Genomic DNA, 21,461 nt, shown 5'->3' with positions numbered 1-21,461 from the left:
TTGGAGGCTCTAGGGCAGTGATGCGCCGGGCAGCTATGCCGTGCTGGGAGCTAGGTAGCCTTCCGGGCAGCCAATTGTGGGGTTGAGATGATGTAGGCGCCTCGTATCTCGAACCCGCGGGGCTCAGCGTGGCAGTGAGGCCGGTGGGTGCGCGGCGGGCCGACGGCTAAGGTTTGCGATGTAGAAATGGGCGTGTCCTGCGTGAATGCGCGGGGATACTGTGGTGGATTACGTCCCGAGCGTGGTAGGGCTGTCGCCGGGTGGAGCTTATGCGGCGGCGCTTATGATGAGGTCGGCCGTCTGCCAGTGTCGCGAGCAGAGGAGGCAGCGTGGGCAGCGGGCGGTAGCAATGATGATGACAGCGAATGCAGGGCGATTGCACACAGTAAGCGCAGTCGGATAGACGCGCGATGTTCTAGGCGCGACGAGGTGGAGGTGGATGGGCGCTCAACTTCGAGGGTCCGATTCGTGCGCCATCATCGCTCCTTCCAAACCACAAACACGACTGATCTGCACCCACCACCATGTCCGTCACAGTGAGTCCAACCGCCTGCCTACTGCAAGCTTGTTGCTAACAGTGACTAGCTGCATACGACAAAGGGCGATATAAAACTCGAAATATTCTGCGAAGCCGTCCCCAAGACCGCCGAGAACTTCCTCGCCCTCTGCGCGTCGGGCTTCTACAACTCTTCACCCTTCCACCGCCTGATCCCCTCCTTCATGGTCCAGACGGGCTCGCCAGCCTCCGACCCAAAGTCCAAGACTTCCACATCCATCTACGACACGCCAAACCAGCTCTTCGAGGACGAGCTTCGGCCCGCGTTGCGACACAATGCGAGAGGCATCTTGAGCATGGCGAACAAGGGACCGAATTCAAACGGCTCGCAGTTCTTCATCACGTTTGCGCCTGCGCCGCACTTGGATGGGAAGAACACCGTCTTTGGAAAGGTGCTCGAAGGATGGGAGGTACTGGATGACATGGAGGCCGTTCAAGTAGACAAGAAGTCAAGACCGCAGGAGAAGATGGAGATCAAGAATATTACCATTCATGCAAACCCGCTGGCAGGATGAACAATATTTTACTGGGCACAGCGGTAGTAATGCGACTCATGTCAAGCTGGAAGCGTAGTGTCTGATTGGAGCCTGAAGGATGTCGCGTCATCTGCAGAAAAAGGAAGCGCGGATCAAGATCTGAGAGAGCCGACCATTCACACTATCGGCGTTGGGCAGAAGGATTTCGAGTCGCTATAGGCATCACGAAGCATGGACGCAGGGAAGAGTTGGAAGAAGATCATGTCACACTGATCATGGCTGGCGAGGCCTTGGTATCTACGAGCGCCGACCTAATGCAAGAGTCAAGGAAATCTAAGAGACATCGAAGTTAGCCCTACGCGCCATTGGTCGTTGTCCCGTTCGCTGCCATGCTAGCCGCATGCTCCTCCTCGTAGCCCTCCGTCTTCATGTCGAGCAACCCAAGTTCCTCCTCCTCCGCCTCTGTCCTCTTGTAGTCCTCGACCTTGATCTTTGGGTCGGGCTCCGGTGCCGTGAAGCTCTGGACGTAGCTGCTGGCGAGAGGGTCTTCGAGAACGAGAGTGAACTTGTCTTCGCCGTTGATGGCTGCAGAGAGGTTGTGGAAGAAGGTGTTCCACTTCTGCTTGGACTCTGAGTCCATTGAGTCTCCTCCACCGCCAGCGTCGAAGATGGAAGATTTCAAGTCATCGCGTACTTGGGTCAGTAGACCTTCGATCGTGGTGAACCTGCCACCAAGAGTACCGGGTTCAACGCTGAGGTTGAGCTCGAGACAGGACATGGCGCATGATTCGGCCTTGAGGATATCTCGCGACAGGTCTTCCTTGCTGTCAACGGTGACTGTGATACGACGACCCAGCTCAGGAACTTCGCCTCCGGTTTTGACCTCGTTACTTCGGTCTGCATTGCATTAGCAGGTAAACGTTGATTGTTCCATGATATAAACTTACATCCGCAGTGATCGCATACTGTGCTCATCAGGACCACCTGCTTGAAGTGGGGAATGTTGACCATCTTCATGTTTGTGGTGCACGACTTGGTGCATCCCGGGCAGCTGGCAGGGAAGGAATAGACCTGGTTCTCCACAATGTCGTCCTCATCCACGTTGTTCACCATTGGGGCGTGAGAGGATGGCATCTCTGGATACATTTGCGAAGCGTGGTACTCTGGTCGGATTTCTGTGGCGGGCGCTTCACCGCTGGCGTCTCCGCTGGTGTCGCCCAGACCGAGCGCTTCGTTTTGCGCCGCCGTTCGTGGGTATTCGTTGCGAGAGTATTTTCCTGCGCCAAGTACACTGGGAGGTTCGATTGACGAGTTGCCGGCAGGGTCGTCGATTGTGATCTTGAACGGCAGCTTCTCTCCGGTGGCCATCTGCTTAATCGTGGTGATGACTCCCTGTAGCTGCTCGTACACCTCTGGCACCACCGCCTTCCTCTCCTCCTGCTTCTGCTCCAGGTCTTGTGCTACCATTGCGAGTATGCCTTCCACATTCGTCAGTTGTCCGCGCCCTTGTGGTATCTCTAGATCGATGTCCTCAATTCGGAACACTGCGGTGTCGCTCTTGATAATCTGACGGCTCAGATCGTCGGCCGTTTCGACTTTGAGAGAGAACTTGATGCCTCGTTGCTGGATCTCGCCGGCGGGTTGAACCTCGGAGTTCTTGAAGTGGCAATGCGGGCATGAGAAGGACATGAGGACGATCTCGCGGAAGAAGGGGATTCTTGTGAGGAGGAGGCGCGTAGTACCCTTTAAAATATCAGCTGAATTTATCATTACTTTTCAAATGCACCTACATCTTCGTGACAGTTCATGCACATGCTTTCGATCTCGTCGACAACCTTTGTGTCGTCGTTGTCTCCCTGGGCGCTCGCCTCGGCGACCTTGCGGCCCATATCCTCGAAGAGATCCTTCGCAAGGCTCTGTTGCTGTGCCATGTTTGCAATCGATTAATGTTGGTGTAGGGTGGTGTTGGACAAAGTAATTTTGCTTGCGACTGTATTGACTTTCGCAAGTTCTGATGACATAACTCCTCGAATTTTTTGAGCCCCGCGCTTGCATAGCGGGGTGTCCACGGGTCGCTAGGCCCTTCCATGCAGGTGGGCTGCATTCACTCAGCCCTACGGGACTTACAGCGCAAAGTCCATGAAATCGAGTCCGCCCGTGCCCGAGTCTTGTGTCTTCTTCTTTTCAAGCATAGCTTGCAGGCCGCCTTTGCGTGCCCTCTGTCTTTGCTTGCTGCTTGCATTAATCGTCTTTGGGGCTGCATCCTCTTCTTTCCTAGTCGTAGTCGGAGCCGCGGACGTTGGGACTGTATCCAACAGAGACCGTGATCTCTTGACCTGTCTGCCAGGCCTTCGCTGAAGCGTCTGAAGTGTCTCTCGTTGGCATCGCAAGCAGGTATACTGAATACTTTTCTCGGGCACCGACGACTTTCTGCCAGTGCTTTTGCGCTGGTCTTTGTTCGAAACTTTGCACGACCATCCTGGAATCATGACATTCCCGCATGCGCCGCAAATACTTCGTCGGAGGGCATCCGTCTCCTTGCTTGAAATACCGACTTCAGCATCTTCGATTAGCTTGTTGCATGCATTACCTAGAAACGCTGCTGTTGTTGGCGAGGGAATTGCGAGGAGATGAGCGGCTTCCTGAAGGAACTTCGCCCTCAGCTCTGTTTGAGTTGCTGAAGCCATGTATTTAGAGGACCTGAATGATCTCTGCGCAGATCTTGAGAATCTTCCTGCAGGTCCAGTATCTACACGTGCTCGCTAGCTTATCATAACTCCGACCCCCGACGCTAGTGCTGCAGGGCCGTGCTCTTACTTTCTTCGACAGCAGCATTCATTGCAATGTTTACTCTGCGCGTATTGCGATTTCTGCGCTATTGTACTGCGCAACAGAGCTCTAGTAGCAAGTCTGCGATCGCGCTACTAACAAGCCTTGCTCTCACTAACTACCAGTTCACCAACCTCCAAGTATGGCCGCCCCAGAACTGGTAGAACAGCAAGGCGTGCGCATAGCAGTCGAAGGTTGCGGCCATGGAGTGCTACACGAGATCTATGCGTCTGTCGCAAAAGCTTGCGAGCTAAAAGGCTGGCCAGATGTGGATCTCCTAATTATTGGCGGCGACTTCCAGGTACGTCAACCCTTCATAATGCTCATCCAGTGACTGACTTTGTAGGCTGTTCGAAACGCGTCCGATCTCAAGGCAGTATCGATGCCCTCCAAGTACTACGCCATGCACGACTTTCACGAGTACTACTCAGGCTTGCGCACAGCCCCGTATCTCACCATATTCATCGGCGGCAACCACGAAGCGAGCAACTACATGTGGGAGCTCTACTACGGTGGGTGGGCCGCACCAAAGATATACTACATGGGCGCAGCCAATGTGATAAGGCTGGGACCACTGCGCATTGCTGGTCTGTCTGGTATCTGGAAAGGCTACAACTACAAGAAGCCACACTATGAGCGCTTGCCCTACAACAGTGACGATGTTCGGAGCATCTATCATGTTCGAGAACTCGACGTGCGGAAACTGCTTCAAATACGGACGCAGGTTGACATTGGACTGAGCCATGACTGGCCGCGCGGTATGGAGTGGAAAGGCAATTACCGGCAGCTCTTTAGCTGGAAGCCGGACTTTGAGCAAGAGGCCAAGGACGGTACTCTTGGTAGTGTTGCTGCAAAGGTAGTCCTTGAGCGCCTGCGACCACCTCATTGGTTCAGCGCCCATATGCATGCTAAGTTTCCCGCCGTTTGGGACCACGCAGAAGTTCCGACTGCTCCGCCACCGCAAAAAGATGCTGATAGTGCTATCCCGCGAGTCGTAAACGACGGCGAGATTGATCTGGATGTATCAAACGAGGAGCCAATACCAGCACCTAAGAATGATGCCGAAATTGATCTTGACATGGATTTGGACGAGGACGAGGTGGTCCCTGTACCAGTCGCAGAGCCCAAGGAGCCTATACAACCTGCTGATATGGAGAGCGAGACTCAAGTTCCAGAAGACATTCGCAGCCTCTTGCCGGAATCATTCTCACGTCCGAAGGCTGAGACAGTACAGACCCTCCCCTTTCCTGAAGATATAACGAACAAGACGACCAACTTCCTCGCACTAGACAAGTGCTTGCCCAAACGGAGCTTCCTGCAATTGCTGGAAATACAACCACATACACCTGCGGAATTGCAACGGCCTCTGCGATTGCAGTATGACAAGGAGTGGCTTGCCATTACTCGTGTCTTCGCCGATCACCTTACTGTAGGGGATCCCTATGCGCAAGTCCCTGCAGACAAAGGCGATGCGGTCTACCGACCTCTTGTGGAGAAAGAGATAGCTTGGATCGAAGAGAACCTTGTTAGAGCTGACAAGATGATGATACCTGAGGATTTTACAGCAACTGCGCCGACATACGACCCCGCACTAGGCATACATGTCCAGGCTACCCCGCAAGAGTACAGTAACCCGCACACTCAGTCATTTTGCAACTTACTGCAGATCCCAAATGTGTTTCATGCGTCAGATGAAGAGCGGGCACAATTAGCGCAACGCGGTCCGAGACCGGAGCAACAGCGGTCCAATCGAGGCGGGGGAAGAGGCGGAGGTGGACATAGAGGGGGTGGGCGTGGCCAAGGGCATAGGGGACGTGGGAGGGGCGGAAGGGGTGGTCGTGGTCGGGGAAGATGGTGATGACTTAACCATATGCCTGAGCCGATACGAAAGTTTGAACGATGCAAAGGAAGTCGTCATCCGTCCAGCTTATCCAGAGCCGCACTACTCAAACTTCAAAACAGTCTAGCAGAGTGCGCAAATTTCGTGGACTTGCGATATGCTCCACGATACCAGTGTAGCCTCACGATGGCTCGATGGCCACGACATTGTATACATGACAAGTGCAATTGGTGCCCAAGACTAACAAATTGCACACGCGGCTAGCGTCGTGTGTCCGCTTATATCTGCAACTTAACCTCGAAAAGTCGGCTCCGCTGCCCACTTGACATGACGGATGGCGCAGAAGTTTGGGGTCTACCGTTGTCACAGACCCACAAGGGTCCGGGCGCCGGACAGTTTGAATGAGGACCCTGCACGATGATGTCGACTAGCTGCCGAGTATGGCATTTCGAATACACCGCAAACCTAGGCGAGGCCTCTCGTTTGAAGCTTGTCCTGTTGTCGCAATCGTTCGCTGGCAAGCGGAGCCGGGCGGCGCTTTAGACAAGGCCGTGGTTTGGAAACTATAGCCAAAGTGGTGGCTGTAATATTGGATGGCTCTCGTCCTACGTCAGAGGCCCGGCCATACTCGCGATGGACGCAGCGGACCCGACGAGAACACCGCATGCGAGCTGCCGTCGTGCGGACACAGCTTCAATATAACTGCTGCGGATAAAGTGCTCAGGCTCGGTCTTGCCTCGCGACTGCCTGGGGATCGTGCTGATCGCAGGCATGTTAGGCGCAAGTTTATTTGACACGGCGAGCCGATATTCGCAAGCTGTGGCGAAAGGGTTGCGCGTGCTGAGCAAGAATACCCAAGGCTCACAAGGTCGCCGCTGTCGCGCTGCGCATGACTGGGTAGAGGCTGGAGGCGGCGGGTCGGATGCGCAATCCTGCCAGCAGTCGTGCGAAGACGTCCGTAATCTGGTTGACGCTTCCAAGCGGCTTGGGAGAGCCCTTACGGATATGTCAGTTCTGCGAGCGCTGCTATTTCCAGTACGCCCACCCATGGGACTGTGCGACTGGAGACTTGTCGCACGCGGTTACGCGCCCGTTATGGCCGCACGAAGACCGTGTGGCTGCCAGCAGAACGCTGTCCAGAACGTTTTGGTACGTCATACCCTGCCCTTAGCGCCGCCGTTATATGCATCGAGGCTTCGCGATCGGCGGGACAGACCCTGGATCGCACTGTAGCAAGTCCCTGGCCTCGTGTGCCGTCGACACACGGACCCCGTCCACCTGCTCGTCCACACACGCCCTGAGATATGTTTAAAAACCTTTCGCCGCCCTTGCATGCCTAGGCTTTGTTCATTACTTCGGCATATATCGTCTACCATCGCTTCGAGCTTTCACCCTTTCCACTCTCGCTACTACACTATTTCCGGTATCCGCAACTGCCTGCTCTCTTGGTATACTATATCCGGACATTGCCACATCGAAGTCTGGAACATATACCATAAGCCACGCTCGACACATCACGCGTAGATCATATCAGCCACCCAGCACTATATATCGATACTGGTGCTATAAAGATCTGCATCTCCCCACATCCATTCACACACAACGACCGTTCACCCACTCCAACACTTCACTACCACTATCGACGCAATGGCCTCTCGCTTTGTCGAAAACCTCGAAGAGGTCCCGATCAGTCACCCCCACCTCAACGTCTCACTGGACGACATCCTCGCAGAAGAGAGCCGCAAGAGATCCTCTTCTCAGTCGTCCGCTAGCTCAGACCCTCGCCGGTCAGGCAGCAGCTCTACACCGAGTCCTACATCACCCACTGCCACCGAAAGCAAGCTCAAGCGCGCCTTCACTCTGGGCAGCAAGAAGGGTCGCCGAACCTCCTGATGAATGAAGTTCGACGCGCATCCATTTCATGCGTCAACACTCCACATGCCCATTACGAATAGCTATGAACAACGGTTATCAGACCATAACGACACCACCAAGACTTTCTCGACCAAGCGTTGGAAGAGAACAGTCATCGCCTGACGAGCGCCCAGCCGTCAGTCAGCCTCCGCCTAGCCGACACCCGGATGAATATTGAAACGTCATCACAACAACATCCATAGCGTGGTCGCTAGTGCCACGACAAGCACGCGCCCCATAACACACGCGCCCCATCGTCGTCATCCTTACACCGCCACAATGTGCGCTTTAGTGATGGAAAGTTACGATGGAATTAGTGCTTGGAATACCTGGTAGTGGAACGGAATTGTCGTTGACATTATCTTTGCCGGAAGATTTCTGTTTTCATACTAGCCGCGAATCGCAGCACACATGTACCTAATAATCATACACTTCTTCAACAACCATGTGCTTGATGCGATAGTCTGTCAATCTTGAGACATATGATGAATGCAGATAACTTGATCATGCTGGTCAGCCATCCAAAAGCAGTCCCACCCTCATCGCTATGTTGGCAGTACCGATGCCCACAGTTGTACTTGCACTCACTGGCACGTGTCCTTCTTATCTCGCCAGCTTGGATCGCAACTACTCAGCACTAACTGCGCAACTCCCTCTCTCAGAAGTCTAGAAGAAAGATGCATCTGGTAACCTTGACCGGTGCCAACTCTTCAAGCCCGGACGTCCTGTATCCGCCTCAACCACCTATTACTACCCACCTCCTCCTCCTCCTGGCGACCCATCACCAAGCAGACCTCAAGCCGCCATGACCACAACAACAGCCGCCTCCTTAATCGCGTCCCTAGAATCCCACCTTGCACCCACCTTGGTCTTCACATCCCCACCAACATCACCGAGTCAACCGTCACTCCATCTAATCGCCCAGGCTACCCTCACCAAGCTACGCAACATAGGCCCTGGCCGCGTGAAAGACATGCGTACTCTTGGCCACTCGAAACAAATCATCAGCCACATCCCCATTGCCGCCGCACCGCCGATCTGCAGCAAGATCAACGATACGATGCACTCGGCGGTCATAATGAACGGGGAGAAAGTCGCTGCGTTGAGCATGTTGCCTTCAGAGGGCAAGGAGGCGGCTAAAGAGCTGGCGAGGTGTGTGGGTAAGATGAAGTTCGTGGGCGGTTGTATTGGGATGAGTCGGAATATCAAGTTGAAAGAGGCGGAGTGGGAGGACCTTTGGGATGTGGCGGAGAGGTATCGAGTGCCGATTCTGTTGCGGGAGATGTGGCCGGTGGGATCGGAGGTATGCTGCTTTTCCGTTCTTCAGATATCAAGAGGAAGAGGAAGCATGTAGACTGACATGCGCAGATACCGGATTACCAACACAGTTTCCCTTCTTCGGTATACGCGCCTCTCCTGACACATATCCATTCGTCGCAAACTACGTCTCCTCTCCCGCTGTTACACCTCTACCTCAGCTGCGTCTTCGATCGCCACCCTGCTCTCCGTCTCATACTCGCGCATCCCGGCGCGCTACCCTCGCTCATTCCACGCATCGAGATGCTGCTCACCACTATCCCCTCTGCAGATAAACCGAAGCGAAGTTTCCTAGATGTCTGGCAACACAACATCTACCTCACGACAGCGGACGCACAAGACATGTCGAGTCTAAGAGCGCTACTGGAACGGATACCCGTAGACAGGGTGTTGTATGCGAGCAACTACCCGCTTGAAGAAAGAGGGAAAGAGTTGATGGAGGAACTCAGGGAGAGCGGGTTCTTGACACAGGTGGAGTGGGACAGAGTTGCGTGGGGGAACGCGGAAACGGTGTTTAATTTGAAAGGGGCAAACATGAAGGCAGGGAGGAGGTAAACTACGTCTGCAGTGTGCGACGACCTAAATTGCAAGTAGCGAAGACGTAGAAAACAGTCACCTGGCATGCGCAAAGGTCATTGATAGCTCATTCCTGTGCATTCATGATATGTGTATATGAACGCCCTGCCAAGTCATGACTCTCAGCCTGTGGTATCTTTCATGTCAAATCGTCGTCGTTGCCGCATTGCCGTGTCTCTTCGCTTGCTCGCTCGCTCGTGGGTATGTCGGGCGCTTATTTCTTGCCGGACTTCTTGATGCCCTGGGAGCCGGTGTTGAGCGGTCCCTTGCCCTTGCCGACCGTCTTGGCTAGGTCCTCACGCTGCTTCTTCTCTGTATATTGTCAGCACGTCTGTCCTTGTTCTTCGGAGCCTTGTGGTGGCGCTTCGGGGCCGATCGTAGTATAGGCGTCGGAGAATGGGATCTAGGGCGTTACGCACCAGCAGCGAGCTTTTGCTTGTAGGCGAGGTCATCCTCGTCGAGCTCGACGGCCTTCTTCTTCTTCTGCTTGTTGTGGATGGGGTTTGTACCGGCTGTGGTATTCTGTCAGCCTTGACCCCGCTTCAGTTTGCGCAAAAGTTAGGGCGCTCACCTCCTTGTCCTGAAGGCATCTTGAAAAAATCGGTTGGCCTGGTAATCCGGTCTTCGGTGTGTAGGTGGGAGGGTGGAGAGATTTGGTCGGGCGTCGAAAACGTTAGGCGGTCGCGGGCGGTGGGAAAGGGTCTCGACGCCCGAAAAAGTGGGATGCGCACAGCCACAGAGCTGTGGCGGATGGGCACACGTGATCAATCACGTGTTGGTCCCAGAGCTGGGGAAGCTGGAGCTCAACTCAGCGCTGATGAGGCTCATCTAGCGACCCGGGATACCGCGGCATGTCATATGCACCTGTAACAGTTCATCACCGAAAACACATGCGCGTCGCGTGGTGTTGCCCGAGAACATCTTAGGGGCATATTGGCTTAGGCTCGTTCGTTTGTTGGCTCCCCGCGTGCCCATCTCTGGAGGATGCGATATGATGGTCACCGCCCGCAACCAATGTGCCGACCCACCCGAACTCCACAGCTGGCTATCAAGCGATGTTCTCTAGCATGATTCATGTGATACCTACTCTCCGTTCACAACATGAAGTCGTCCATAATGATCCGACGCTCTCTCTACGACTCGACTGTGGCATCAGCGCCACACATGCGCTTCTCAAGAACCACTCTCGCAGTTTTAAGCCTCAATTAATCACAAAATAAGAGAGCCCAGGCGGCAGCCAAAAGCTTTGCTTCGCTGCGTCTTCCTTGTCTCTGACTTGGCATGCTTGCGTCCACGAGGAAATTCTACCCATTATCGACATTGTCGCCGGCAAACCTAGCTACTCACGGGCTAGATGGCGCACTAAACACCATCTCGGCATGAGTCGGTCTCGCTTCTCCTCAAAACAACGGCGCCTCAACACTTAGCTCTATTACGCCCATTCGTGGAAAAACTCCACGACGCCTCTCCGTCCATCAGATGGACAAAATCTCTCCATTGACACTCCCGTCCCAAGCCCCAGATTCCCCAGATTCAGGGACTACGGAGAACGAAGTGCTAGGCGTGGATGCATTTGGCACTAGAGCAAGCTTTGGAGGCGGTCTGGGCATGTTGATTCGTGGTGATATTCTGGATAGAGGCGTCTGGTAGCGGCGTAGGCATCGGATCCTGGGTGCTGGAACTGGCGCTTCCCCGAGCCCATGGGGTTGACATGGGGCAAGATAGTAATCCACAGGGTGGCTTCTCATGTGGCATGTATATATGCCCATCGCAGTCTCCGCTGATTGCTCTCCACTCCAGAGCTCTACGAACCTCTCGCTGTATCCGTTGCGGAATTCGAGCTGGACGCCTTTGTCAATCGCTACCAAGTCGAGCGCTATTGTTACTTTCGTTTTGGGAGAAATCCTGAGTGACTACCGTCAAGATGGTCGACAAGACTAGGGTGTACAACTGGTACATCTCGCTCGTTGCAGCATCATGCATGGTGCTCTACGGTTACGATGCGTCCGTCTTCAACGCGTTGCAAAACTCGAAGCATTGGATTGCCTACTACAACAACCCCGGACCCAACATCATCGGCGCCATCAACACATCATACACAGTCGGTGCTGTCGTAGCTGGTTTCTTCATGGTACGTCACGTCTGTATATCATCAGTCCGCAAAACGTGTACTAACTTTGTTGTGTGCAGGCTGGACCCCTCGCTGATTTCGCTGGCCGTCGAGTTGGTATGGCTGCTGGATCTGTATGCGTCATCATCGCGACCATCATGCAAACATTCGCCCCCCGCGGACAAATCGGTGTCTTCATTGCTGGTCGTGTCCTCATCGGTATCGGACAAGGTCTCGCATTGACAGCTGGCTCTATCTACATCGGAGAACTTTCGCCCCCTGAGATCCGTGGAAAGATCATGTCATTCTGGCAGATGTTCTATTCCGTTGGCTCCTTTATCGCATACTGGATCTCCTTCGGCACCTCCAAGAACCCCCAGAAACTTGGCGAGTGGGACTGGAAGATGGTAGTCATTTTCCAGATGATGGTGCCTATCCTGATCCTCTCCCAAGTTTTCTTCATCCCGGAGTCGCCCCGTTGGTACGTCCAGAAGAACCGCAACTACGAAAAGGCTCGCCGCTCGCTTCGCCGTGTCCGTGCTACCGAGCAGGATGTCGAGGATGAGATCACCACAATCCGCGAGGCTATCGAATTCGAAGCCGAAGCAATCTCCTCCGGCTTCTCTGCTCTGTGGAAGGACAAGTCTGTCAGGAAGCGCATGTACATTGCGATGATTGTCAACGGTGGTCAGCAGATCACTGGACAGGGCACACTCAACTCTTACAGCTCCATCATCTACAAGAAGGTCTTCACGAGCGCCGACACCATCTCCCTGATCAACGCCTTGAACGCTACTTTCAGTATCATCTTCACCCTCAACGCTACCTGGACTGTCGACCGCTTTGGACGCAAGTTCCTGTTCATCGTCGGTGGTATCGGTATGGGCATTTGCATGCTTATCGCTGCTACTGTGGAAACACAGACACCTACTCTTCCCAGTGGAGCAAAGTCGGAGCCAGTTGGTATCGCGATCGTGTTCCTCATGTTCCTCTTCGCTCTCTTCTGTAAGTCACACCCTCTCAGTACCATCTCAACACCAACACGCACTAACAACTATCACAGACAAGCCATCCTGGGGCGCAACAGTATGGATCTTCACCGCCGAGATCTTCTCCATGAACATCCGTGCGCAAGCCGTGGGCATGTGCTCGCAAACCCAAAACGTCGTAAATTCCATCGTCCAGCAATTCTTCCCCGTCTTCCTCAAGAACGAGGGCTTCTACGCTTTCTACATGTTCGCCGCCATCAACATGCTGCTAGCCGCATTTGTCTGGTTCTTCGTTCCCGAGACTAAGAAGGTTAGTCTCGAGGAGATGGACGCAATCTTTGGTGGTCAGAACCATGTTGTTGAAGGCGCGGCCATTGAGGAGAAGGACCCGGCAAGGCATCACAGTGTTGTTGTGGACAATGACGCCAAAGGTGCTACTGAGAGGGTTGAGAGGGCTTGAATTGACGATTGATGACTGTTGTTTATTATGCGGTTGGTCCTTATGCTGAGGGAGTCATATAGTACATGGTACTGCGATAGCGTACCAAGGTTTAATGCTAAATCTTTCAGCCCACCAACACCAGGGTTGCCTTTTGAATGAACCGTCACATATTTTTCTAGGAGATATCTCTGCTACCGTGGTCCGACTTGACATAACCTTTTGCGCAGTATTCACTATGGCTCCCCAGAAAGTCTCTCTTCTCTTCCCAACGTCACGAGATTAAGCTTTCAACCCTTCACATAAACCAAAATGTCAAGCCCACGGGAAGCCGCGGACGCAGCTAGATCCTCCCTCCAACAAGCCAGCACATCAATCCTCTCTCAAGGTCTAGCATCAATACCATCTTCACCAGCCCCCCTCGCTGCGCCACCAAACCCCTCCACAAGCAATCCACCACCACATACCCCATCTCCAAACCCAGATACTTCGAACCAACGCACAGCCCAACCTCAAACTGAGCAGACTGCCTCTGTCCCCGCCCCTCCACCAGCGACACATCCACACCCACCAACTCAGGCCCCAAACCCAACCATCACAACCACCACAACCACGACTACCACCGCACGCCCACCAGTCCAAATCTCCCAACTCCCCCACCGCCAACACCCCACATCCTGGCAACCAGTCGCCGCACGCATCCACCACCGCGACGACGACGTGCGCAGTTACTGTGCACCAGGAAGTAACGGGTGGGTGGAATGGCAAGAGCGACGCGTCGCAGACAGTCAGGCCGAGATTGGCAGGATAGATTATAGTTGGGATGGAGGTGAAATTATTGATTATGCGGAGAGGACGAGTTTGAGGAAATTGAGGAGGGTGAGGACGGCGGAGTGGATTGGTGGGTTGGGGGAGGGGCATGCGGAGGGTGAGAAGAAGGAGGGAGGGAGGGAGAGGGGGAGCTGGGGAGAAGGAGGAGAGTGGTGAGGAAGAGAAGGCGGATGTGGGGGATGGGGAAGAGAAGGCGAAAGTAGGAAATCGGGAAGGGATGGAGATACACGAGGAAGCGGAGATGCGGAAGGGCATCAACGGAGCGGAGACAGACTCTGAGACAGATTCTGCCGAAACAGTAAAGGAGAAGGTCTGGAAGGGGAAGGAGAGGGCGGTAGAGCAGGACTCGGAAGGTTCATGTTTTAGTTGCCTGGGGGCGCAGGGGAGGATTGAGGAGCAAGAAGGCGATGCCCTGAAAGAGTGCACGAGAGGGCAGAAGGACGAAGACGATGATGAATTGTCGCAGACAGACTCAGACAAGTACCCTGAATGGGTAAGCAGTTGGAAACAGGTCGTGATGGCCTCTAGAGCACAGGTTGGCAGTCCTGCATATAGGGCAGCCGAGCAACGGCTCTCTGATACTAGGCTCTCGTATCATCGCGAGGACCAGACTCAAACTTTGCGGCCTACATCACATTGAATGAGCAAAGAAATGGAATCTACGGGTGTATGTAGCCAGCAGAACAATGTATGACTATTAGCTAATACCTGATTCATGCTACCAACGATGAATGGATGTCTGAGCAATCGCCAATACCCAGTAATTGGTGTGCGTCAAGATTGGTAGCGAGGTAACGGAATAGTGGATCATGCTGGGTTTGCTGCGTTGTTGCGGGCGTCGTGAACCGAGGGTGCATCTGGATTGGTGCTGACCTATACATTATCATTAGTAGCAAGACAAATCAAACTCAAGGACTTCTGCGTACAAATTCGCGTTCTCCACCCTCGGTCACTATCAGCCGGCCTTCATATCCTTCTAAAGCCCCGTTGGCGCTGGTTAGATTCCATCCGCTGTGGGTTTCATCGACTCGGTCCAGCACGAATGTTGTGATCATAGACGCATTGAAAACAACCTCGTTCACGACTTCGATCCACAGACCTGCGCGCAGAGTGGTTCTTGCGAAGGTAAGGGTTCTGAGTGTGTCCTTGTGTCGGTTGATCAGTTCACACAGATCGCGCTCCCTAGCGTATAGGCCTTTGAGCTCCATGGAGCGGAGCTTCGGCCATGTTGCTCCAAGACCGATCAAGTCTATGATAGAGCGTCCTTCTGGAATGTTGCCCCCACCCCACATCAGCTCGTCAAGATACCTCCAGTTCAGTATGCTAAAAGAAAGGTGCCTCAGCTCTTGAGCAGCCTCGAGGAGTTTGGCCAGGTTCTCGAGCTGTCGTTCAGGAGGGTCAACCACAGTCATAGTATGTATCATCTGACTCGGTATGTTGAGGATAGACAAACTTATGTCTAGCTTAACCAAGTTTCGGAAAAGATGTTTGCCAGCGTTCAGGTCGTTGGCGTCTGGGAAACTGAACATATTCAAAGAGAGCTCAGTGCGAGGAAGGCCTTCGCGAGGTGCTTCGATCGTGAGCTGTCGGATTCCAGTGTAATTCGACAAAAAAACGGCACCAATAAGTTGGCGGAAAGGGTGATCCGAGTCAGTGGTACGGTTGTCTGTGAGCGCGCCTGGAAGAGCTCCTCTTGGTAGCAGATCGCGCAGTGTCTTGACCTCCATAGGGATGGTGTGTTGATATGGCGAGTAAACAATGGACGAGATATTCTGCATGTTCTCAAGGCCTCGTGCGCATGATTGTAACAAGACGCCGTCCTCCTTCATGCTCTCTTGCTCCTTGTGAAGCTCTTGGTATCTTTTCCACCTGGTTCGCATTGCGTAGAAGGATCCGGACTGGAATTTGCCGCTAGCCTCTTCGGCTCGAGAATAGTTGCGATGGTCTTTCGCGAGATGCTCATCGTATAGTGTTCCATCGAAGATGATCTCTCTTACATAGCCTGAGTATATCGAGTGTAGTGATACCTGTTCGTGTCATTAGCCAATATGCCCATGCTCTGTCTACTTGATACCAAACTGTGGTCTTGAGGTATACATGAGGCTAACACTGACTTTCTCATGACGAAAGATAGTGCGGGTACCTCCAGGGTTCGTTTTGAACTTACGTTTTGGAAGGCGCCCAGCGCTTGGTATCTTGCACAAGCAACGATACTGCGGAAGAGCGCAGGCGTAGCATTGTTTCGGAACGTTCTACTCACAGCTCTTGCGGATTTGACGTCGGCAGCGTGAAGGTAGTCGAAGATTTGGATTTGGAGTTCGGCTGGCAACTGCTTAAATTGGCTCATCTTGGGCGATAGTGACTGGTAGTATTTGGCTGCTAAAAGAGTCTCGATGTGTATGGCTGAACTTGACGTGCTCACAATGAGAAGCAGGTCTATCGATGTATCTAAAGGAATGGTGGTTGGGCTGAAGGAGTAAGGCTGAATGTGTTTGCTACCGAGTGAAGTAGGTGCATGTGGGCAGGCTAGGCTGCAGCTGCAGGGCGAGGACCAGAGTGGGGTCACCAATGAGAGGGCGCATGACGGCATGCTGCACATGGAATTTGTTCGCGATAGCCATTGCAAACGATGCTGTATTGACCACAGCGGACTTTGAAAAGTGAACGTCAGGGATTGATTGTTGCTCATCAATTGGGCAAAGTCACATGTCGCATTTTCGAAAGTGTCGTAGAACATTGTTCATTGTTTCCTCAACTTGCTGAGTGCAGCCATGACGCCCTCGCTCATGTTTTCCTCTTCTGCCTGCTTCCGCTTCACTGGTTTTGGAGCAGTGGGTTGAGTCTCATTGCCTCGTGGGACTGCACCCAACTCTGCCTCACGCATTGCTTCTTCATCGTCCTGGTTGAGATCTTCAGCGATGCGATGATCGGGCCGTTTGTCTGCATCCGACCCTGAAGTTGCAAAAGGAGCGGATCTCTCCAGCTCCAGTGCAAGAGGCCCGGCATCGTCCACCCTGCGATGTGCTGTATCATCAGCATCCGCTGTCGGCGGCATCTGGCTTTCGCCTTCTGCCATGGAGATGTCGCGTGACATGGTCGCTGCACCGCTGTCTTGACCGACGGTTCGTCGCGCTGCCTTCTTGACCCGAAAGGGCTCCCTGACGGCGTTGCACCATCGTTGAACCTTCTTGTCACCCCACCCTGCTATTAGGCCAATTTCCTCAGGCCCAGCGTTGATTGCAGTGCGGATGCTTCCAAAATTAGAGACTAAGCCTACTGCATCTGTCTTGTTGATGCTGCGTGGTACGGTGATGAATTCGACCATCTTCTCTGAATAAGTGCCTGCTTGCTGAGCGCGAATGCTGGTCGGTGCAGCGTTCTCGAATGTCTTGAAAAGTTCCAGATAGCGACCGGCTTCCGGTGCGCTCCAACATAGCATGACTGTGACGTTGTTGACTAATGACGTCTTGGATAGCTCTCTCAATGGATCTTCATGATTTTCAATATCGACCATGGTAAGGAGGATGCGCAGGCTGTACTGGCCCTTCAAGTCTCGGATGCGGTTGTAGATATACTCGGGATGCAGACGGTGGTACTTGAGCGACAGGAAGAGGGCACATGTTGTGGCACCGACGACATAGTCGGCGGGAATGTCAGAGTACTCCCATGCGACGGAGCGCACGCTGTTGAGGATGGGGTTGCCTTTCTGTCGCGGCGAGACCAGGATGGCGCTGGGGCCGGATCGCGATGGCAGAGCTTGGGGTTTCGGCTGCTGGATCTTGGGCGCATTGCTCGGCGCGGGTGGATTCGATGCCTCGGGGCGCGCAGTCGGCGCTGCACCAGGTGAGGCGGCCGCAGCAGAGGCACCGGCGCGCGGCCTATTGTCATCCATACCGACCAAAGAATGGCGGTGCAGGCATTGAAGAGCGGGCGAGCCTTTGTTGTCCGGTTGTCTTGTTGTTGCAGCGTCGATGAATGGTTGACACGCCCTAACACGAAAGGCGGTTTTAGATGGCGGACCATGGGCCCCGGCACGTCACGTGAGCAGTCGAGACAGCGCTGAGCCCAAACCGCCGGTCAACCCCATCATCTCCTTCACATCTTCGCACCCTCAGCCGCCCACAACCCTCCTGCGCATCCCGCCACGCCCACGCCCCGCCCCATCGCCCGCAGCCCATCGTCGCCAGCGCCGCCGTCCGCTCTCTTCGCATGCGCACCATCGAGTAGCGCGCCCACCTTGCTGCCGCGGTCGACCCGCGCGGAGGACGCCAAGCGCTTCAGTACGAGCCCTCCTCTCACCCACCGCTGCACGCTCCACGCACGCCGACGAGCTCTCCCCTCTCGCTCCACCCCCGAAGACGGCCTCTATGTCGGATCACAGCGCGAAACGGCAACGTTTGGACTCGATAGGAAGATTCTCACCCGCCAGCCCGCCCTTTGACGTCGCTGCCAAGGCGAGCGGCCAGACGACAAAGACGCTCATTCACCCTCGAACGCCCACCTCGCCACCCTACTCGATGAATTCGCAATCCAATGGAGGCTTCCCCACGACAAACTCCGCCGTGTCGGACCGCTCACCGCAATCCTCCCTGCCCATGTCGACCTCGCTCTCCCAGTCGGCAACATCGGCATCCAACCAGCACCCCTTCCCGACCCCCGCGAGCACTGCCGGCTTCATGTCGAGCGCCAATATCGACAGCGATGGCGATGCGACGATGGAAGAGAGCGCGGACGATGACATAACGCGGTTGCGTCACCACAGGCTGTCCAACCACAACCGGCAAGCCGAATCGCCATACACCGAAGACGGTCGACTCAAAGCTGCCCAAGGCATTTGCGGCAGCCAATTGTTCAAACTCAGCAGCGAGAAGATTGAGATAGCACGGCCGCAACCCTCGCAAAATTTCATCTCACTCTACAGGCTCAACCCGCTCGCCAAATCTGTAGCCCGCAATGACCCGGTAACAGGCGAGAAGATTAACAAGCTTCGCAAGTCCTACGAGGGCCATATCAAGCAGATGCAGATCGCCGGCAAGCCAAAAGCGACTAAGATGGACGGCGTTTTCCGGGATCTGCTGCTAATGCCTGAAGAGATTTGGCAGTCGCAACATGTGCAGAACAGAGAGCCCGAGAAGCAGGGTCTGACAGCAGACGGCACAGCATTGAGTTCAAACCTCAGCAGACTTCTCGACGACGCCTTCGCAGGCACAGCTCCTGGACCTCTCCCCAACGCAGAAGCTGCCAAATACAAGGCCTATCTCGGCACAGACGATGCCGTAAAACCCAAACCACAGGAAATACCACCACAGCGAGCCACATCCTTCACATCCTCCGCACCAACACCGACCAACCATATGAACCGGGGTGCAGTAAGGCCAGAGCGATCAAGCTCGAAGCGCGGCTACACCGATGCCGCATTCCAAGGCTACGGCGAGGGCTTTGGAGACGACTATGCAGACTCCACCGGAGGCGAAGACACACCCGGCGGCAACATGGCGAACAAGCGACGAAAGCTCCAATTTGAACGAACATCACACTCGGTCGAAGTAGGCGGCGCACGACGATAGCGACGTCAGATTTTCCTTTCGCACATATCAACTTAGCAGCATCGGGGTTACGGATCTCTCTCCACAATCGGCGTTTAACGGAAAAATCGGTTCACGAAAGCAACGGCGACATTGAGCTCGACTGAACATGCTTCTCCACACCAACCCTCACTCTCACACACACACCAAACTATTCTTTATTGGCATAATGCGCGGCAGGAGTGAAGCGAGCGAGCGATCGATCGAGCGAATTGGGATATGACGACCACGACATTCCTATACCTCTCCTATATATACGAGGAACCAGATTGGGGCGCCCAGGACGTTTTGAGTTTGTGTCTTTTTGTTTGTGTGTGTCTGCGCGCGCGCGCGCGAGTTCTGTCTCTCGAAGAAAGAAGGGGAGTCCTTTTTATTTTCCACTACAAATCTTTCGAAGTGTGCATATTTGGGCAGGCAGATCCCTCATGATACCCTTAGGACACCACGCAGCATATGTGGATACCTATATAAAACGAATCGAATCGTAAAGTATAAATCAAGACTTGACTTTTGCGTGGTGAGGACTGATTTGAAGTCGGCACTCATGATTTGCCCTACGATAATTATAATGCTGATGTAACACCGCTGGGACAAAGGACCGCTTGAAGACATCACCTCCTGTGAACGGCCACTATCACATGGAACAGTGTGGGAGTATTTTGTTACGGTACTTCATGAGTACGTAGTAACTATCACAACAGAGTCATTCGAAAACGAACATGAAAGAATGATTCCATTATATCATGCTTCTCTGATCAACGAGTGGATCGATCATATCAACTCGATCTGGCACGCATGTAAACCATGAAAATGCTACATTTCAGACTCATACGTCGACCTCGTATATTCTGCGTCAATGGCTATACACATAATGTACACTGCTCTCGCAATCACTCCTTCTTCTCCTCTTCGGGACCCTTCTCCTTCTCCTCCATATCCATTCTCCTTCCCTCAACAGTAAAGTACAAACTCTTGCTCGCGCCCTCCAAAGCACCAGTAAGACTGCCACCAACACCCTGCAGCATATGCACAAGCTGAGCTCGGAGTCCGTCAATACCTCCAGCAATACCACCAACCCACTTCGTGCCGTCCACATCGAAGACCTTGCCCTCTACCCTCGCTCCCAAGAGCATCAGCTTCTGGAGTCCAGCTTGAACTGCTGGTTCGTAGTAGTCTGGGTTCGCTTTTCGGCTCGGAGCGGGGAAACCAGGCTTCGAAGGCGAGAGGATGGACAGGACGGTCTTGAGGTATTGCGGCGCAACATCGGGGAACGCTACGACAGCGAGGGGCCCCGAGAGCAGAGGCTCCAATTCCAGCTTCAACTTCCTATTATTCGCAATCTCGTATGCCCGTCTCGACAGGCCGTGTGTGAAGCGCTCGTCCTCGGCGTCATTACTCGTGTTCGGTATCTGCGCGCTCGTCGGTGTCCGCGGGTCCGTAGGATGTTGCGCATGATCCATTGTCGAAGTTTCCGGGTTGAAGAACTCGACGACTCGCAGTGCGCTTGCGAAGATGTTGGTCTGGATGACCTGCATCTTAACCTCCTCTGCAAGCGTCTCTTGCCCGTTCTTCACTCTCTCGGCATCCAGCTTGCGGAGGGCAATGGCTAGCTCCCGCCTTATGCTCATCCATTCTACCGCTTTCACATTGTTGTGCTGGAATATCAGGATCAGAGGGGAGGATCGGAGCAGCGATTGGTATTGGCGGTGGAGTTGGGTTTTGCGGACCTCCGGTGGCTTGTGAGAGGGTGGTTGCGTGGGTGGGTATCGTAGTACTGGCGGCGCGGCTTTGTATGTCTGCTGGATTGGGGGCGCGGGGGTGGTCGCTGCTACTGTGGCGTAGGTCGCGATTGCGGGTAGAGAGATGGGGTGGGTTGGGTTCGAGGTGCAGGCGCGGAGGGCGCGTGGCCTGATGCGTATCCGTGGAGGCATTCTGGATGTCGATTAGTACCTTCCCAAGATATACTGTCCCAGTATAGGAATCGCTATGCTTACGTGAG

At 54.0% G+C, this 21,461-nt stretch overlaps 11 protein-coding genes across 11 annotated transcripts; 6 read left to right on the top strand and 5 right to left on the bottom strand.

Moving 5' to 3' along the window:
* Nucleotides 1–524: 524 nt before the first annotated feature.
* On the top strand, nt 525–1,071 carry CYP10 (Peptidyl-prolyl cis-trans isomerase cyp10; the record flags this gene model as incomplete). Its single annotated transcript, XM_051435521.1, has 2 exons — nt 525–536; nt 586–1,071. 2 exons carry the CDS (start codon nt 525–527, stop codon nt 1,069–1,071), a joined length of 498 nt encoding a protein of 165 aa, XP_051290379.1.
* A 316-nt stretch (nt 1,072–1,387) lies between these two features.
* Nucleotides 1,388–2,963, bottom strand: J4E90_005970 (uncharacterized protein; the record flags this gene model as incomplete). Its single annotated transcript, XM_051435520.1, has 3 exons — nt 1,388–1,929; nt 1,980–2,775; nt 2,823–2,963. The coding sequence occupies 3 exons, from the start codon at nt 2,961–2,963 to the stop codon at nt 1,388–1,390; spliced, it is 1,479 nt and encodes a 492-aa protein (XP_051290378.1).
* Nucleotides 2,964–4,003: 1,040 nt separating this feature from the next.
* Nucleotides 4,004–5,719, top strand: J4E90_005969 (uncharacterized protein; the record flags this gene model as incomplete). Its single annotated transcript, XM_051435519.1, has 2 exons — nt 4,004–4,162; nt 4,208–5,719. 2 exons carry the CDS (start codon nt 4,004–4,006, stop codon nt 5,717–5,719), a joined length of 1,671 nt encoding a protein of 556 aa, XP_051290377.1.
* Nucleotides 5,720–7,348: 1,629 nt separating this feature from the next.
* J4E90_005968 (uncharacterized protein) lies at nt 7,349–7,594 on the top strand (the record flags this gene model as incomplete). Its single annotated transcript, XM_051435518.1, has 1 exon — nt 7,349–7,594. One exon carries the CDS (start codon nt 7,349–7,351, stop codon nt 7,592–7,594), a length of 246 nt encoding a protein of 81 aa, XP_051290376.1.
* Nucleotides 7,595–8,420: 826 nt separating this feature from the next.
* On the top strand, nt 8,421–9,487 carry J4E90_005967 (uncharacterized protein; the record flags this gene model as incomplete). The annotated part of the gene is made up of 2 exons (XM_051435517.1): nt 8,421–8,918; nt 8,984–9,487. 2 exons carry the CDS (start codon nt 8,421–8,423, stop codon nt 9,485–9,487), a joined length of 1,002 nt encoding a protein of 333 aa, XP_051290375.1.
* Nucleotides 9,488–9,722: 235 nt separating this feature from the next.
* Nucleotides 9,723–10,098, bottom strand: J4E90_005966 (uncharacterized protein; the record flags this gene model as incomplete). The annotated part of the gene is made up of 3 exons (XM_051435516.1): nt 9,723–9,820; nt 9,928–10,020; nt 10,080–10,098. The coding sequence occupies 3 exons, from the start codon at nt 10,096–10,098 to the stop codon at nt 9,723–9,725; spliced, it is 210 nt and encodes a 69-aa protein (XP_051290374.1).
* A 1,334-nt stretch (nt 10,099–11,432) lies between these two features.
* J4E90_005965 (uncharacterized protein) lies at nt 11,433–13,067 on the top strand (the record flags this gene model as incomplete). Its single annotated transcript, XM_051435515.1, has 3 exons — nt 11,433–11,639; nt 11,699–12,623; nt 12,682–13,067. 3 exons carry the CDS (start codon nt 11,433–11,435, stop codon nt 13,065–13,067), a joined length of 1,518 nt encoding a protein of 505 aa, XP_051290373.1.
* Nucleotides 13,068–14,785: 1,718 nt separating this feature from the next.
* Nucleotides 14,786–16,224, bottom strand: J4E90_005964 (uncharacterized protein; the record flags this gene model as incomplete). The annotated part of the gene is made up of 2 exons (XM_051435514.1): nt 14,786–15,904; nt 16,045–16,224. 2 exons carry the CDS (start codon nt 16,222–16,224, stop codon nt 14,786–14,788), a joined length of 1,299 nt encoding a protein of 432 aa, XP_051290372.1.
* A 393-nt stretch (nt 16,225–16,617) lies between these two features.
* On the bottom strand, nt 16,618–17,769 carry J4E90_005963 (uncharacterized protein; the record flags this gene model as incomplete). Its single annotated transcript, XM_051435513.1, has 1 exon — nt 16,618–17,769. One exon carries the CDS (start codon nt 17,767–17,769, stop codon nt 16,618–16,620), a length of 1,152 nt encoding a protein of 383 aa, XP_051290371.1.
* A 475-nt stretch (nt 17,770–18,244) lies between these two features.
* J4E90_005962 (uncharacterized protein) lies at nt 18,245–19,444 on the top strand (the record flags this gene model as incomplete). The annotated part of the gene is made up of 1 exon (XM_051435512.1): nt 18,245–19,444. The coding sequence occupies one exon, from the start codon at nt 18,245–18,247 to the stop codon at nt 19,442–19,444; it is 1,200 nt and encodes a 399-aa protein (XP_051290370.1).
* A 908-nt stretch (nt 19,445–20,352) lies between these two features.
* On the bottom strand, nt 20,353–21,393 carry J4E90_005961 (uncharacterized protein; the record flags this gene model as incomplete). The annotated part of the gene is made up of 1 exon (XM_051435511.1): nt 20,353–21,393. The coding sequence occupies one exon, from the start codon at nt 21,391–21,393 to the stop codon at nt 20,353–20,355; it is 1,041 nt and encodes a 346-aa protein (XP_051290369.1).
* Between the last annotated feature and the right edge of the window lie 68 nt (nt 21,394–21,461).

This window comes from Alternaria incomplexa, assembly GCF_024043165.1.
Source record: "Alternaria incomplexa strain BMP 0042 chromosome Unknown scaffold_8, whole genome shotgun sequence".
Classification (NCBI taxonomy): domain Eukaryota; kingdom Fungi; phylum Ascomycota; class Dothideomycetes; order Pleosporales; family Pleosporaceae; genus Alternaria; species Alternaria incomplexa.
This window is presented reverse-complemented; position numbering and strand designations above follow the sequence as displayed.